At 43.6% G+C, this 18,521-nt stretch overlaps 1 protein-coding gene across 2 annotated transcripts in view; it reads right to left on the bottom strand.

Moving 5' to 3' along the window:
- Window positions 1-18,521, bottom strand: part of plcd1b (phospholipase C, delta 1b) — a 40,565-nt gene that overhangs the window by 4,907 nt on the left and 17,137 nt on the right. For both annotated transcript variants that reach the window (XM_029705949.1, XM_029705948.1), the window contains exons 3-13: window positions 12,229-12,335; window positions 11,555-11,676; window positions 10,386-10,515; window positions 8,210-8,438; window positions 7,696-7,897; window positions 7,026-7,170; window positions 6,543-6,695; window positions 5,636-5,788; window positions 3,963-4,122; window positions 2,148-2,264; window positions 89-267 (exon numbers count right to left, since the gene is read on the bottom strand). In XM_029705949.1, the coding sequence (XP_029561809.1) occupies window positions 89-267; window positions 2,148-2,264; window positions 3,963-4,122; window positions 5,636-5,788; window positions 6,543-6,695; window positions 7,026-7,170; window positions 7,696-7,897; window positions 8,210-8,438; window positions 10,386-10,515; window positions 11,555-11,676; window positions 12,229-12,335 (1,697 nt within the window). The remainder of the gene's footprint in view (window positions 1-88; window positions 268-2,147; window positions 2,265-3,962; window positions 4,123-5,635; window positions 5,789-6,542; window positions 6,696-7,025; window positions 7,171-7,695; window positions 7,898-8,209; window positions 8,439-10,385; window positions 10,516-11,554; window positions 11,677-12,228; window positions 12,336-18,521) is intronic.

Here is an 18,521-nt window from a genome sequence, read left to right as displayed (position 1 = left end):
TGTACCAGTACTGAGTCGATGTGCAGGGGTGCGAGGTCATTGAAGTAGATATGTACATATAACCAACAAGCCAGAGAATGAGTCTGACCATGAGGTGGAGCATCTTGTGCTGCAGCCACGGTCCCGTGGTCAGAGTGATGGGGTCAAACTCTGACCCCCGGTCCCTCATGTAGGCCGGCTTTAGGACGTATCCTGTCTTCCCGTTGGTCAGGAACCGACCCTGGTTCACATCCATGTCATTACAGGGCGTCTGGAAGTTCAGGGACACTGACAGGAGGAGAGGAGATTAAGTAACAGTTGTGGGGAGAATCCTTACCCTTCTAGAACGCTCGGTCCTCATGGATGGTGCAAAGCGTGGTTTCCTCACACCAGTCCTTTAAAATCCATGAGGGTGTGAGTGTACATTTAAATATCAGTCATTTGGCAGATGATGTTATCCAGAGTGCCTTGCTCAAGGGCACATTGACAGATTTTTCACGTAGTCGGCCCAACGCTCTTGTCGTGACGCTAGCCCTTTCAGTGAATTGGCCAGCTGTTATTGGCTGTTAGGAGGGGAGGGGTGCAGTTTTACGACCTTACAACCACGTCGTAAATACCACAGAGACTCCTCTCTCCATGACCATGCGGTATAGAGAGAGAGAGTTTCACAGTAAGACAAAGGGATTCTCCTACCGAATTCTACTACATCCCAGAATTTGAGAATTGAACAATATTCCTATTTTGGAGAATGTTTAAACGGTCGGTGGAGAAGCCAGCTACGACCCGGTCCGTTCTGTTTCATGTTTGTGACCTCATGAAAGACAATACAGCAACATTACCCTAACTCTGTTTATACAGGTCCCTCAGTTATGAGGTTTGCATCTAATTCTTGTTTAAAATGAATGAGTAAAGATGAAACTATTTGCGAAATGATGTAATGTGATGTTAACTTTTAAAATGAGAAAATCATCTTCCCTGTAAAGTTTAACTAAGTCAGTAGCCACGCCCAGGTGTATAGGCATTGGTTGGAAATTATGAACCAACCCCTTTTCTACATTTCTATAAGTGCCCCCGTGACCCAATTCACGTTGGACTAAGCAAACCCCAGTGTGACCTGTGGTGGCGAATAGTTGGATATCCACTCTACATAACAAAAAGTCACTCAAGTTCCGAATACCGTGAGGACTTGTCCTCATGTTTGAAAGGGCTAACTCTAATGTCAACCATACAGGCCAGGAAACGTGGGAGCTTGCTCTACACGTGAAATGGTATAAACTCTGAACTATTGATCATTCAAGAAGTGAGTCCTAGATGACAGCCTAACAGACTGCAGCTGGAAATGTAGCAAATCTAGTATGAGAACACTGACCGACGTGGACGAATCTCCAGAGTGAGATGAACCTCTCAGAAAACGTGAACTTCTCACACGACAACCTGGAAGATTCCACAAAGGACAGGGCGACACCGACTGGGCAAACCAGAGCCTCACATCACCAGCTTCACGTAAATACAATGCATTGCTTTTCCGAATGAGCGATGGTAAGTGGCATATGTATTTATGTGAGAATAGCTTCCCATAGAGATCCATGTTCCTTTAGTCTTCCTTCCAAAACCCCTTCTCTTCTCTGAATCTATGGTGTTATAACCAAACTGTTTTTGTTTAGTCCACTAGGGACGGTATAATGTTATTATGTATTGAATATTCTGTATTTGTTTCATTAGTTAGTAAATAAATAATTGAGCCAGTTGGTGTATGGATGATTTATAGGAAAAGCTGGGTTCGTGCAGATAACCAACAATTTACGACGTTCAGATGAGACTGACGAAGGTAATAATAATAATTCATTAATTGAAGACTAATTGATCAGATCTTAAAATATCTGAAGAGTTATATTCGGAAAATTATAACTCTGTAATCTGAACATTTTCCGTGGTGGCCCGACTTCCTAGTTAATTATATTTACATAATTAATTTAATCACGTAATAATTACAGAGAATTGATTAGATAAAATAACAGTCTTCACCTTTAATGATACTAAAGACACAACAGTCTTAACCGCTAGGCTACCTGCCGCCTAACTTCAGGAGGGAATTGTACCACAGCCCAATTTACCATATGAAAACATTCCCTATAGCTCTCGCTCCTTCTTCTTTTAGACAGTCTTACCAATCTGACAGCCTGCGTTCCACAAGGGTACAGGGTTATAGTTGGAGGAGTCTGTTCTGCTGCCTGCTGGATAGATACGACTCAGCTTGTCCACATTGTGATGGATGTAGCTGTTGGCTGGAGAGAGAGAGAGAGAGAGAGAGAGAGAGAGAGAGAACAAACAAAAGAGAGAGAGAGAGAGAACAAAATGAGAGAGAGAACAAAAAGAGAGAGAGAGAAAACAAAAAGACAGCGATGTCACTTAACTATACAGAAACTATACGGAACAATGTCATTCTCATATCCTTACTGGAGTGTGAAGAGAAACTATTAACGGGAAGCTTTGTGTACATTTAAGTTCAATGTAGTTGAACTAAAACCCACAAAAAGAGACACAACTGATGCAGATACCATACAGTCTACAAAAATGGCATTGTATCTCTGAGATTTTCTCCATTTGTGTCAGTTTAATATAACCTTCACAGCAGTGACGTAATGGTAAAACCTTCACAGTAGTGACGTAATGGTAAAACCTTCACAGTAGTGACGTAATGGTAAAACCTTCACAGCGGTGACGTAGTGGTAATAACCTTCACAGCAGTGACGTAATGGTAAAACCTTCACAGCGGTGACGTAATGGTAAAATCTTCACAGCAGTGACGTAATGGTAAAACCTTCACAGTAGTGACGTAATGGTAAAATCTTCACAGTAGTGACGTAATGGTAAAACCTTCAGAGCAGTGACGTAGTGGTAAGAACCTTCACAGCAGTGACGTAGTGGTAAAAACCTTCACAGTAGTGACGTAATGGTAATAACCTTCACAGTAGTGACGTAATGGTAAGAACCTTCACAGCAGTGACGTAGTGGTAAAAACCTTCAGAGCAGTGACGTAATGGTAAAACCTTCACGACAGTGACGTAATGGTAAAACCTTCACAGTAGTGACGTAATGGTAAAACCTTCACAGCAGTGACGTAGAGGTAAAACCTTCACAGCAGTGACGAAGTGGTAATAACCTTCACAGCAGTGACGAAGTGGTAATAACCTTCACAGCAGTGACGTAGTGGTAAAAACCTTCACAGTAGTGACGTAATGGCAATAACCTTCACAGTAGTGACGTAATGGTAAGAACCTTCACAGCAGTGACGTAGTGGTAAGAACCTTCACAGCAGTGACGTAGTGGTAAAAACCTTCACAGTAGTGACGTAATGGTAATAATCTTCACAGTAATGACGTAATGGTAAGAACCTTCACAGCAGTGACGTAGTGGTAAAAACCTTCAGAGCAGTGACGTAATGGTAAAACCTTCACGACAGTGACGTAGTGGTAAGAACCTTCACAGCAGTGACGTAGTGGTAAAAACCTTCACAGCAGTGACATAGTGGTAAGAACCTTCACAGCAGTGACGTAGTGGTAAAAACCTTCACAGCAGTGACATAGTGGTAAAAAAAATTGTGGGTAAACTGATCGCCTTTCATGGTGAATAAAGTAACACTCCCTATATTGGCTAAACATTTTCTGCCATAGGTTGTAATAGGTTGTAATAGGTAGCTAAATGCATAATAAAAAATGTACCCTCCACTACACCCTCAGCTTCACAGTTAATATTCTCACCAGACTCCTCAGTTAACATGCTCACCAGACTCCTCAGCTTCACAGTTAACATGCTCACTAGACTCCTCAGCTTCACAGTTAACATTCTCACCAGACTCCTCAGCCTCACAGTTAACATTCTCACCAGATCCCCAGCTTCACAGTTAACATTCTCACCAGACTCCTCAGCTTCACAGTTAACATTCTCACCAGACTCCTCAGCTTCACAGTTAACATGCTCACCAGACTCCTCAGCCAGCGCCATAGCTTTCCTTTCCTTGAAGGAGGACATCTCGTAGAAGCCCAGGTTATCTTTAGCGTCCTGGAATCCGTTGAAATGGACGCTCTTACAGTAGATCACCATGTCTGACAGCTCCTTAGCCAGTTTCAGCTTTTTACCTTCCTACAGAACACATTCACACTTCAGACTCACTCCATCTCTACTGTACAGTAGGTTGGGCAGAATGGTAACACTCCATCTCTACTGTACAGTAGGTTGGGCAGAATGGTAACACACTCCATCTCTACTGTACAGTAGGTTGGGCAGAATGGTAACACCCTCCATCTCTACTGTACAGTAGGATGGGCAGAATGGTAACACCCTCCATCTCTACTGTACAGTAGGATGGGCAGAATGGTAACACCCTCCATCTCTACTGTACAGAAGGTTGGGCAGAATGGTACACCCTCCATCTCTACTGTACAGTAGGTTGGGCAGAATGGTAACACCCTCCATCTCTACTGTACAGAAGGTTGGGCAGAATGGTAACACACTCCATCTCTACTGTACAGTAGGTTGGGCAGAATGGTAACACCCTCCATCTCTACTGTACAGTAGGTTGGGCAGAATGGTAACACCCTCCATCTCTACTGTACAGTAGGTTGGGCAGAATGGTAACACTCCATCTCTACTGTACAGTAGGTTGGGCAGAATGGTAACACACTCCATCTCTACTGTACAGTAGGTTGGGCAGAATGGTAACACCCTCCATCTCTACTGTACAGTAGGATGGGCAGAATGGTAACACCCTCCATCTCTACTGTACAGTAGGATGGGCAGAATGGTAACACCCTCCATCTCTACTGTACAGAAGGTTGGGCAGAATGGTAACACCCTCCATCTCTACTGTACAGTAGGTTGGGCAGAATGGTAACACCCTCCATCTCTACTGTACAGAAGGTTGGGCAGAATGGTAACACACTCCATCTCTACTGTACAGTAGGTTGGGCAGAATGGTAACACCCTCCATCTCTACTGTACAGTAGGTTGGGCAGAATGGTAACACCCTCCATCTCTACTGTACAGTAGGATGGGCAGAATGGTAACACCCTCCATCTCTACTGTACAGTAGGTTGGGCAGAATGGTAACACCCTCCATCTCTACTGTACAGAAGGTTGGGCAGAATGGTAACACACTCCATCTCTACTGTACAGTAGGATGGGCAGAATGGTAACACCCTCCATCTCTACTAGAACATACAGAACATATAGAACGTACAGAACATGTAGAATATACAGAACATACAGAACATATAGAACATACAGAACATATAGAACATACAGAACATATAGAACATACAGAACATATAGAACATATAGAACATACAGAACAAATATAATTAATATAACAAATATAACATACAGAACATATAGAACATACAGAACATATAGAACATACAGAACATGTAGAATATACAGAACATATAGAACATACAGAACATATAGAACATACAGAACATATAGAACATACAGAACATATAGAACATACAGAACATATAGAACAAATAAAACATACAGAACAAATAAAACATACACTGTATGTTGCAATACAGTTATATGGTATAGAAGACAGGGAGGGGGCCTTCACAATAATACTATTGGAGTGTCATAGTAGGTTTGGCTCCTCTTCCCCTACCTTGGCCTTCTTCTCCTCTTCCTCCTCCTCCTCCTTGTCATCCTCCTCCTCCTCAGTGAAGCTACCATCATCCCCGGCTGTCTCCTCAGGGCCAAAGCAGGCCTCCAGTTTAGTTAACCTTTTCCCTTTGACCAGGACCCTCCCCTTCAGCTCCTGATGAATGTGTCACACGTATAAAAATGATCTTAATGTGAAAGTTCACAAATGCTCTGCTAATGTGATGGAATAAAACTATATACACTGAATATACCAAAAACTAGGAACACCTATGTAATATTGAGTTTTGCCCTCAGAGCAGCCTCAATTCGTTGGTGTCAAAAACGTTCCACAAGGATGTTGGCCCATGCGGACTCCAATGCTTCCCACAGTTGTGCCTAGTTAGCTGGATGTTCTTTTGGGGGTGGACCATTCTTGATACACACGGTAAACTGTTGAGTGCGAAAAACCCAACCGCGTTGCAGTTGACACAAACCGGTGTGCCTGGCACCTACTACCATACCCTGTTCAAAGGCACTTAAATGTTTTAAAATCCTTCCTTCAACCTGTCTCCTCCCCTTCATCTACACTGATTGAAATGGATTTAACAAGTGACATCAATAAAGGACCGTATCTTTCACCTGGATTCACCTGGTCAGTCTATGTCCTGGAAAGAACATGTGTTCATAATGTTTTGTATACTCAGTGTATATTTTTAAGTTCTTCTTGACTAGGGACTAGAGACATTCCTGGACAGGAAATGCTCCTGGTCCTAGGAAGCACTAGACACATTAAAACAGATGGAAGTAAATCGAGAATGTGTTGTGAAATGAGGGGAACTGTAAGAATTCCACATATCATACACTTCCTCATATACACGCAGACAGTGACTCTTATATGAAACAGAAGACTAGAGACTATAGCCAGCCACCTCTGGGGAGGGGAAGTCTGTGGGCATCCGGTCCCCCAGGGGGGAGGTGAGCAGAGCGCTGCCCAGGATGGAGCTCATGTGCTGGGCCATGACCCTCTGCTGCTCCACACTACAGTGATTCTCCAAGGACAGGATCACTGGGTAGTCCGAGGTCTGGGGACAGACAGACAGTTAAATACAGTTTAACTCCAGACCTGAGTCAAATAAATGAGTGAAATAATTTCTGTAGGCGCTTGATTTAGCATGGAGTTTAGACTTTTGGGAGTATTCCTTTGATTCCATTGTACTGGGCAAACAAAATAAAATGCAGCATAAGTATTTGACACAGGGTCAGCCCGAGCCTTTTGGGCCTCTGTTGATAAGAATGATGACCACCTGTAATTAATCCATTGCAAAAATAAATCTGTGTCATCAAACATGATATGAATTAAACAGGACAGGACAGACACAATTCTACAAAGTTGATATGGAACTTTAGCCTACCTTAAAGGCGTACTCCTTGATGGCTTTGATGGTGTCTTTAAACAGGATCTTGGAGGTGAGGGTGTATCCATGGTAGATGACTGGCTCTCCGTCTGACCCGTCCCAGCAGTCCAGCTCCACACAGCGACAGCCCTTTATAAGAGCCCTACGAAGGGTTATAACTGTTTTATAAAAGCCCTACGAAAAGTTATACTGTTTTATAAGAGCCCTACAAAGCGTTATAACTGTTTTATAAGAGCCCTATGAAGGGTTATAACTGTTTTAAAAGAGTGCTACGAAGAGTTATAACTGTTTTATAAGAGCCCTACAAAGGGTTATAACTGTTTCATAAGAGCCCTACGAAGGGTTATAACTGTTTTATAAGAGCCCTACAAAGGGTTATAACTGTTTTATAAGAGCCCTACGAAGAGTTATAACTGTTTAACAACATGTCCTGACTTGACTCATTCACAGGTAGACACTGACAAGTGAAGGTTTTTAAATGTCTACAGAGTCTTCCATAAGAATAGAAGCTATGAAACATTACAATAGCTAGTAAAACTTAGTCCAGGCCAGTTGAATCAAGTGTACTACTGTAATACCAGAATAGATGAAATCAGTGGAACTAGCTGAGGTTACTCCAGGAGAGGTTTGGAAAAACATTGCCCTAGATAATGTCTGTCATTTATACCTGGCATAGGCCTCAGTACTGCTGGGCCCTTTGAGCTGATCTTCCATCAGGTATGTGTTGTGAGACGAGGAGATGAAGTAGTGGTTCAGGGGCTGGCTCATGTCCTGGTGCACGGCCTTATGGGTAGGATTCAGCACCAGACCCTCGGGCATGTGGAGATACATCAGGAAACCATCTTGGGTCATCAGCTGCTTCTCTTTGGCTGCAGATAGACCAGACAGATGTCAGACTCTAACTACAAGATAGACTGCTGACAATTCAAATGAGCAGAAGTATCGCTACTAAATAGGAAGTTAACTCTGAAATGTTTGAAATGATTTGGATAGCTCCCATTTGTCATTTGAGAGCTGCCCAGTCTCACCTTCCAGGGAATGCTGTGTGGTAGTAGGATTTTTCTTCTAAATGATTTTGTGAAACGTCTACTGAATGTAGGACTTAGGAAGACTTTATGAATGCTCTTCTATGTTGTTGTGAAGGCATAATAACTAAAGTCAACATATTCATTCATAATCACCTTTATCATCCAGTTCGTACTTGTTGATGAGTCTGTGTGCGTCGGCTAGCGTTGCTTCCTCTCTCTGCTCTTTAATCAGGAACTCCAGTAGATTTTCAGCGCTCATGAAGCCCGTGGTCTTAGCGTATTCTCCGTAGATGGTGTCTATCTCAAGGCGATGGGTCAAAAGGCTGTAGAAGTGCTCTATCTCATCACCAGCCAGGTGGCCACACTTAGACTTGTCACACTCCTACAGGATGGAGATAGGGAGAAAGACATTCATTGGTGCATCAAAATGCTGTTGCTCTCCTGACGCTGCCTCCTGACCCTGACCCCTGCCTCCTGACCCCTGACCCTGCCTCCTGACCCCTGACCCTGCCTCCTGACCCCTGCCTCCTGACCCTGCCTCCTGACCCTGCCCCCTGACCCTGCCTCCTGAACCCTGACCCTGCCTCCTGACCCTGCCTCCTGACCCTGCCTCCTGACTCCTGCCCCCTGACCCTGCCTCCTGACCCCTGACCCTGCCTCCTGACCCCTGACACCTGACCCTGCCTCTTGCCCCCTACCTCCTGACCCCTGACCCTGCCTCCTGACCCCTGCCTCCTGACCCTGCCTCCTGACCCTGCCTCCTGACCCCTGCCTCCTGACCCTGCCTCCTGACCCTGCCTCCTGACACCTGCCTCCTTGTCTGTCTTGAAGGTGGAGTGTAAAAGACAGAAGACAAAGCTTCTCCTCAAGAACAAGCACCTTACAGGCTGACTACACCGCTCGCGTCGCGTGTGCGACCGTTGCAAAATACATTTAGAAATGTATATTATTCGATTATTGCACACACACTGCTCGTGCGAGCCCACGTGGGTGAATGAAAGACGAACGAGGTCAGTGGCGGTAATGCACCTAATTTATGAAAGTTTCCACTCGCAATATAAAGTCAAGAGAAGAAAAAGCCTGGAAGGAGGAGAGATGACTAGAAACGATTCGGTTGACCATTTTATGTGTGGATAAATTGGTGGAGTAGAGGACCTTGTGCATTTCAGGTAAAATAACAACTCAATGTTTATATCCTAGGACAAATTAGCTAGCAAGTGCAAGCTAGCTAGCTAAATTGCCATAAATGTTTAATGCTTTTCGACCTGTTCCCAAATTATTATAATTGGTTCAGAGTTTGTTTTGATATTTTAACCTGCGTGTCGTGATCGCGTTTGGTGTGGGGGGACAAAATACATTTATGCACGATGGTGCACGCGCGCAGCCGGTTTGGGTTCCGTGTTAGAGACACTGTACTCAAGGCCTCTACACTGTGCACCAGGCCTCTACACTGTACACCAGGCCTCTATACTGTACACAAGGCCTCTATACTGTACACAAGGCCTCTACGCTGTACACAAGGCCTCTACACTGTACACAAGGCCTCTACGCTGTACACAAGGCCTCTACACTGTACACCAGGCCTCTACACTGTACACCAGGCCTCTACACTGTGCACCAGGTCTCTACACTGTACACCAGGCCTCTACACTGTACACAAGACCTCTACACTGTGCACCAGGTCTCTACACTGTACACAAGACCTCTACACTGTACACCAGGCCTCTACACTGTACACCAGGCCTCTACACTGTACACCAGGCCTCTACACTGTACACCAGGCCTCTATACTGTACACAAGGCCTCTACACTGTACACCAGGCCCCTATACTGTACACCAGACCTCTATACTGTACACCAGGCCTCTATACTGTATACAAGGCCTCTACGCTGTACACCAGGCCTCTATACTGTACACAAGTCCTCTACACTGTACACAAGGCCTCTACACTGTACACCAGGCCTCTACACTGTACACCAGGCCTCTACACTGTACACCAGGCCTCTATACTATACACAAGGCCTCTACACTGTACACCAGGCCTCTATACTGTACACCAGGCCTCTATACTGTATACAAGGCCTCTACACTGTACACAAGGCCTCTACACTGTACACCAGGCCTCTACACTGTACACCAGGCCTCTATACTGTACACCAGGCCTCTACACTGTACACCAGGCCTCTACACTTTGTCATATTTTATATTGTGACGTGTTCACCTGGAAGACGATTTGAGCTCTTACATGTATCAAAACATAGTTTTTCTAAGAATTATAAAAGTTATTAAATTATACAATAAAATAAAGTATTTAATTCAAGTGTTCACCAGGAAGAGCTTCTCTGCGTATTCATCGTCCACCTCGATGTTGATCTGGTGCAGGAAGTCCTTCAGCTCCTTCCGACTCAGCTTGTCGTCACTGTTCTTGTCTGCTTTCCTAAGGCAGTTGAAGATCCAACTGAAGAAGAGTTAATGTAAGGACTGAACTCACCGTATCATATGGGCAGAACATGGTGATATGGGTTACTTGATCAGTATCATTACCTACTGCAAAGAGGTGGCCAGCCCTCCCGCAGAGCTACCTTTCTGCAGGGTTTTGTTCCAGCCCTACTAGAGCAAAAGCCTGCACAGACAGTATTTCTACAAGAGGGTTCCTTGTCATATTGTAAGGCAGCCCCCCAAAGGGACTCTTCTTATCAGCTGTATACAATAATTTCCTCTGTGTTTTCCTAGGAATTCAGCATTATCTGTGTTGGTCTTGCCAACCCTCCATTGGCTCACCTCTGAGAAGTCTTGGTTACATCATGTAGGTCTGATATCTAATTGGTGATTAACTATACAGTAATACTATTGGTCAACAACTCAGATTGCTTATTAAAAGGTCTTCATTGTTCTTTCTCTTATTTGTTCCTGACCTGCTGTGGTGAGATACTCTCATCTCTTTCGCTCCACCCCATGGACTTTTGGGGCATGACCTTTCAGGCTATGATCTCTCTCTCTCTCTCTGACCATGCTTATAATAATGCCTTGTAATGCTTGTTAATGCTTTGTAACTTGTATTTAGAAGTCCATTCTTAGACATTTTTTCACTGCCTACTACTGTAACTCAAACATAGTCTCTAGCAGATTGCTATTTATCAGATAAAACGTTTGGTTGTGTATGTGATGTGTATATATAATATACTGAATATTCACTATCAAATATTACTGCCCATTACAATATTGATTCAGTCATTTCAAATGAACACGAGTTTCTCAAAAACAAATGGTTAGTAACTAAAGTATACTTACCATTAATCACCACGAGGCTGTTATGACCATAGAAATAGAATCGATAGAACGGACCTCCCCATTCAAGTCAATGATGTCATAATGATGGGACTGGCGACCGTTGTACTCATGAGTTTACCAGTTAAATTTCCAGAGTTAGAGGTTCCAAGGCCTTTCTATAGATTCTGGTTCCCGTGGTTCTGACTCTATATCTGTGAGAAGGATACTGCTCTATCTTCTGCTGACTGTTAAGATTCTCCATGTTAGACATGATTTTCCCCAGGCTGGTGACCCACTGCTTGGCCTCCTCCTCAGAGCTGGCCATCAGGTCCAGGTTCTTTCTTCTGCCCTTAAAAATAACGGAAGGGGTACAAATGCAACTGTGATGTAAATGTGATCGTGTTAATACAATGCTGTACCTGATCTCAGAAACCCAGCACTACAATCTTGTGTAAATGTGTCAGATGATCCATTAGGTTTTGGGGTTTGCTCTTTGTAAAGATACTAACACGACAAGAGAAGTCTCCACCCCCCCCCTAAACAGAAACTCTCAGCCAAAGCATGGCCAAATATCCCTTCCCCTTCTGACAGTGGAAATATGCTAACACCAACTAAATCATGATTTGTCCAAATGATTAGTGCTGAACAAATCTGGTTAGTTCCTCGTTAGTCGCCGCAGCCCACGGTCTGTTGACGGATGCTTCTATACCACCGTATGTTACGTGCGTCTGTCCACGAGAGATTATGCTGTACCTAATATCTGCCTGACCTCCACCCACTGCCACTCTGCTTGACCTCCACCCACTGCCATCTCTGTAATACTGTAAAAACGAAATAAAGCCTGACTGAAATTCCATTGAATACACTGCAAATTGAGTTGTTTAAAAATATATAAAAGAACCTTGAAGATTATGGAGAAACATCTCCCCTCCACCTGCTCCTCTGTGTTCTTCCTCAGACCCTCCGATTGACGGCCAGCACGCACCGCCGAGATGTCCTTAATGGAGACTGGAGAGGAGAGGAGAGGAGAGGAGAGGAGAGGAGAGGAGAGGAGAGGAGAGGAGAGGAGAGGAGAGGAGAGGAAAGGAAAGGGAGGGAGGGAAGGGAGGGGAGGTTATTGTCTACAACAGGATCGCTCAGACTATATTGTAAAGCAACTTTGAATACCAAAGAACCAGTGTTGAATACCAAAGAACCAGTGTTGCCCAACCCAATCCAATCTTGACTACTGCAACTCACTACTCTCCGGCATCAACTCAAGCTCCCTCCATAAGCTGCCAATGGTTCAGAACTCTGCAGCCCGACTCCTCACCCACATTAAGTCCTGGCAGCACATCACCCCTGTCAAATTAAATCAAATTGTATTTGTCACATGCGCCGAATACAACAGGTATAGACTTTACCGTGAAATTGCCCAGTCCTCCCCCAGCAGTGATTACAAGATCCTCTTTCTGATCTACAAAGCCCTTCACCACCTTGCCCCACCCCTTACCTCTCTTCTCCACTACCAACCCACACGCACACTCCATTCCACCACAGCAGGCCACCTTGTCATCCTCAGGATGAACCTCCAGAGTTTCAGCGACAGGGCCTTCTCCGGGGTTGCTCCAGAGTTTCAGCGACAGGGCCTTCTCCAGGGTTGCTCCAGAGGTTCAGCGACAGGGCCTTCTCCAGGGTTGCTCCAGAGCTTCAGTGACAGGGCCTTCTCCGGGGTTGCTCCAGAGTTTAAGTGACAGGGCCTTCTCCAGGGTTGCGCCAGTGCTTCAGCGACAGGGCCTTCTCCAGGGTTGCTCCAGAGTTTCAACGACAGGGCCTTCTCCAGGGTTGCTCCAGAGTTTCAGCGACAGGGCCTTCTCCAGGGTTGCGCCAGAGCTTCAGCGACAGGGCCTTCTCCAGGGTTGCTCCAGAGTTTCAACGACAGGGCCTTCTCCAGGGTTGCTCCAGAGTTTCAGCGACAGGGCCTTCTCCAGGGTTGCTCCAGAGTTTCAGCGGCAGGGCCTTCTCCAGGGTTGCTCCAGAGCTTCAGCAACAGGGCCTTCTCCGGGGTTGCTCCAGAGTTTCAGCGACAGGGCCTTCTCCAGGGTTGCTCCACAGTTTCAGCGACAGGGCCTTCTCCAGGGTTGCTCCAGAGTTTCAACGACAGGGCCTTCTCCAGGGTTGCTCCAGAGTTTCAGCGACAGGGCCTTCTCCAGGGTTGCTCCAGAGTTTCAGCGGCAGGGCCTTCTCCAGGGTTGCTCCAGAGTTTCAGCGGCAGGGCCTTCTCCAGGGTTGCTCCAGAGCTTCAGCGACAGGGCTTTCTCCAGGGTTGATCATAGGCTCTGGAACTCCCTCCCTCATCTTTCTGTCCCCCCTAAAGCCCTACCTCTTTGACAAGCCCCCCCCCCCCCCACACACACACACAAGCAATGCAATACACTATAAAGACTCTACTCTCTCCACCATACTGAGCACCACCTAACCTAAACCCTTAACCTACCCCTTACCCTAAACCGGGTTTGTGTCCTAACCCAAATCCCGCCTCTTACCCTAAACTGGGTTTGTGTCCTAACCCAAATCCCGCCTCTTACCCTAAACTGGGTTTGTATCCTAATCCCAACCCTCTCCTCTACATACACTGATACATCACACTCTTTCCCTTCCTTGACCCACCCCTCTCTTTTTTCATGTTTTGATAGTCTGATGTTGTTTTGTTTTGACTACTGTTTGTATTTTATTCATATTATTTTACTTTGGGTCTATTAAAAAGCACTCCATAAGTCCCATGTATTATTATTATTAAAGCACTCACAGAGAAAAAGAGAGATGAAAGATAATAAACAGGAAGCCACATAGGAAACGTGCAAAAGACAGTTAAGGTTTGGCGTTCCCTAGAACCAGGAATTACATTATACTAGTCCTGCGTTGATTGACTACTACAGGGGAAGTTTTTTTGTGTACTTTGGATACTAAATTGGCTGAGGCTTTTGTTTCCGTAGTCTTCTGTGTATGTTCTTCATTCAAGTGAACTTTGCTTTGTGTCATAAAATATAATAGACTATAAAAATACTCATAAACCAGCTCTGGAAATTTCCACTCAAGATGACAGAATTGACAAAAAAACAAAAACAACACATAATTTCAAAAGTATATAAAAGATAAAATACAAAAAAAAAAAGATTTAGACCCTTGAAACCCCTTATTAAAAACGACAAACAAAATGCCTTCAAATTCTTTCTTTATCTCCTTTTTTGAGAAAAAAAAACAGCGTATCCAATGAAAACACTAATTTCTCTTTGACTTAGAGACCTGTCCGCGCTAAGAGAGACTAAGAAAGCCATAAACTCCTACCACCATAGTTATTATCAAACTCTCTGTGTTAACAGACTTTTATGGTCTGTGAACCTAAAGATTTAACCCATAAAAAGGTGACATCATGAAGCTGAATGAAATATCAAATCATGTCAAGTACATATAGTATACGTATTTAATTTAATTTAATTCTAGCGGCCTAAATAAAATAAATAAAAAACTATCCACATTTTTAATTTATCTAAATGAATACCAGATTAGATACCTGTACATATTGCAGTGATTACCATATCAGAAAAATATAATAGTCATTTTAAGATGTTTATCTGAGAGATCTACTGAGTGTAAAGGATACTGGTGCTGGATTCTAAAACATTCCCTACCCTAACCACTCCTGTAGATCTGAGAGGACTAGATTTTATTTTACTTATATTTAACTTTAATGACGGCCAAACCCTAACCCGGGTGACGCTGGGCCAATTGTGTGCTGCCGTATGGGACTCCCAATCACTGCAGGTTGTGATACAGCCTGGAATTGAACGAGGGTCTGTAGTGACGCCTCCAGCACTGAGATGCAGTGCCTTAGACCGCTGTACCACTCGGGAGATAGGTTTCACCTTAAGGTAATTGCAGGGCCTGTGTGTGGAATGGGCTTGGTCAATCCCCCAGCTCTTCTGATATAGTAACTCAGTCGTAGATGAGGCCATTTACAGATAGTTAGCCTTCCTGAGAACTACCTGAGAACTACCTCAGCCTCAGGGCTCAGCGAGATAAGGACCTACCTGGCTGCCACAGGTGTGGCTATAAGACAGACAATGGCACTGCATCACTGGTGCACCGACTAATTGACCATCTCTGCCTCTAGCCGTAGTACGACTCCCATGTTCACAAGCAGGGGTTAAATGGGGGGGTGGTAGGGTTAGAAAGTAATAAAGGAAAATATATATTTTTAAATATATATGTATATGTATGTATGTATGTATGTATGTATGTATGTATGTATGTATGTATGTATGTATGTATGTATGTATGTATGTACAGTACCAGTCAAAAGTTTGGACACAACTACTCATGCCAGGGTTTTTCTTTATTTTTACTATTTTCTACATTGTAGAATAATAGTAAAGACATTTAAACTATGAAATAACACATATGGAATCATGTAGTAACCAAAAGGGTATATATTTTATATTTGAGATTCTTCAAGGTAGCCACCCTCTGCATTGATGACAGCTTTGCACACTCTTGGCATTCTCACAACCAGCTTCATGAGGTAGTCACCTGGAATGCATTTCAATTAACTTCTTATGGATGGTGGCAGTATTGAGTAGCTTGGATGACTGACGTGCCCAGAGTAAACTGCCTGCTACTCACTCCCAGAAACTAAGATATGCATATTATTAGTAGATTTGGAGAGAAAAAAACTCTGAAGTTTCTAAAACCGTTTGAATGATGTCTGTGAGTATAACAGAACTCATATGGCAGGCAAAAACCGGAGAAAAAATCCAAACAGGAAGTGGTTTGTAGTTTTTCAAGTGATTGCCTATCCAAACTACAGTGTCTGTGGGGTCATTTTGCACTTCCTAAGGCTTCCACTAGATGTCAACAGTCTTTAGAACCTTGTTTGAGGCTTCTACTGTGAAGTGAGCGAGAATAAGAGCTCATTGAGTGAGAGGACTGCCAGCAGGGCATGAGCCTCAGCCATGCGCACTCACGTGAGAGGTAGCTCAGTTCCATTGCATTTCTGAAGACAAAGGATTTCTCCGGTTGAAATTTGAGATTTACGATAAAAACATCCTAAAGATTGATTCTATACATCGTTTGACATGTTTCTATGAACTGTAATGGAATTTGAGTTTTCGTCTGACCTGCGCGTCGTGAATTTGGATTTGTGAACTGAAGGCGCCAACAAAAAGGAGGTATTTGGACATAAAGGATGGACTTTATCGAACAAAACAAACATTTATTGTGGAACTGGGCTCCCTGGGAGTGCATTCTGATGAAGATCATCAAAGGTAAGTGAATATTTATAATGCTATTTCTGACTATTGTTGACTCCAACATGGCGGATATATTGTATGGCATGTTTTTGTGTCTGAGCGCCGTACTCAGATTATTGCATGGTGTGCTTTTTCAGTAAAGCTTTTTTGAAATCTGACACAGGGGTTGCATTAAGGAGAGGTTTATCTAAAGTTCCATGTATAACACTTGTATTTTCATCAACATTTATGATGAGTATTTCTGTAAATTGATGTGGCTCTCTGCAAAATCACCAGATGTTTTGGAGGCAAAATATTACTGAACATAACGCGCCAATGTGAACTGAGATTTTTGGATATAAATATGAACTTTATCGAACAAAACATACATGTATTGTGTAACATGAAGTCCTATGAGTGTTATCTGATGAAGATCTGCTTTTTGTGACTCCTCTCTTTGGCTGGAAAATGGCTGTGTTTTTTTGTGTATAGGCACTGACCTAACATAATCATATGGTATGCTTTCGCCATAAAGCCTTTTTGAAATCAGACACTGTGGCTGGATTAACAAGAAGTAAAGCTTTAAAATGGTGTATAATACTTGTATGTTTGAGGAATTTTAATTATGAGATTTTTGTTGTTTTGAATTTGGCGGAATGCACTTTCCCTGGCTGTTGTCATATCGATCCCGCTAACGGGATTCCAGCCATAAGAAGTTTTAACAGGTGTGCCTTGTTAGAAGTTAATTTGTGGAATTTATTTTGTTCGTAATGTAATGTGTTTGAGCCAATCAGTTGTGTTGTGACAAGGTAGGGGTGATATACAGAAGATAGCCCTATTTGGTAAAAGACCAAGTCCATATTATGTCAAGAACAGCTCAATTAAGCAAAGAGAAACAACAGTCCATTGTTACTTTAAGACATGCAGGTCAGTCAATACGGAACATTTCAATAAATTTTTAAGTTTCTTCAACTGCAGTTGCAAAAACCATCAAGTGCTATGATGAAACTGGCTCTCATGAAGACCGCTACAGGAAAGGAAGACGCAGAGTTATCTCTCTGAGGAAAGTTCATTAGAGTTAACTGCACCTCAGATTGTCGCCCAAATAAATGCTTCACAGAGTTCAAGTAATAGACACATCTCAACATCAACTGTTCAGAGGAGACTGCGTGAATCAGGCCTCCATGGTCGAATTGCTGCAAAGAAACCACTAATAAAGGACACCAATAAGAAGAAGAGACTTGCCTGGGCCAAGAAACTCGGGCAATGGACATTAGACTGGTGGAAATCTGTCCTTTGGTCTGTTGAGTCCAAAACCACCGTTGTGTGGTTCCCATCGTGAAGCATGGAGGAGGAGTGTGATGCTGTGGTGGTGCTTGGCTGGTGACACTGTCAGTGATTTATTTAGAATTCAAGGCACACTTAACCAGCATGGCAACCACAGCATTCTGCAGCAATACGCCGTCCCATCTGGTTTGCGCTTAGTGGGACTATCATTTGTTTTTCAACAGGACAATGACCCAACACACCTCCAGGCTGTGTAAGGGCAATTTGACCAAGAAGGAGAGCGATGGAGTGCTGCATCAGATGACCTTGCCTCCACAATCACCTGACCTCAACCCAATTGAGATGGTTTGGGATGAGTTGGACCACAGAGTGAAGGAAAAGCAGCCAACAAGTGCTCAGCATATGTGGGAACTCCTTCAACACTGTTGGAAAAGCAGTCCAGGTAAAGCTGGTTAAGAGAATGCCAAGAGTGTGCAAAGCTTTCATCAAGGCAAAGGGTGGCTACTTTGAAGAATCTAAAATCTAAAATATATTTTGATTTGTTAAACACTTTTTTTGGTTACTACATGATTCCATATGTTTTATTTCATAGTTTTGATGTCTTCACTATTATTCTACAATGTAGAAAATAGTAATATTA

The sequence above is a fragment of the Salmo trutta genome, chromosome 21 (genome assembly GCF_901001165.1).
Source record: "Salmo trutta chromosome 21, fSalTru1.1, whole genome shotgun sequence".
Taxonomy (NCBI): Eukaryota; Metazoa; Chordata; class Actinopteri; order Salmoniformes; family Salmonidae; genus Salmo; species Salmo trutta.
This window is presented reverse-complemented; position numbering and strand designations above follow the sequence as displayed.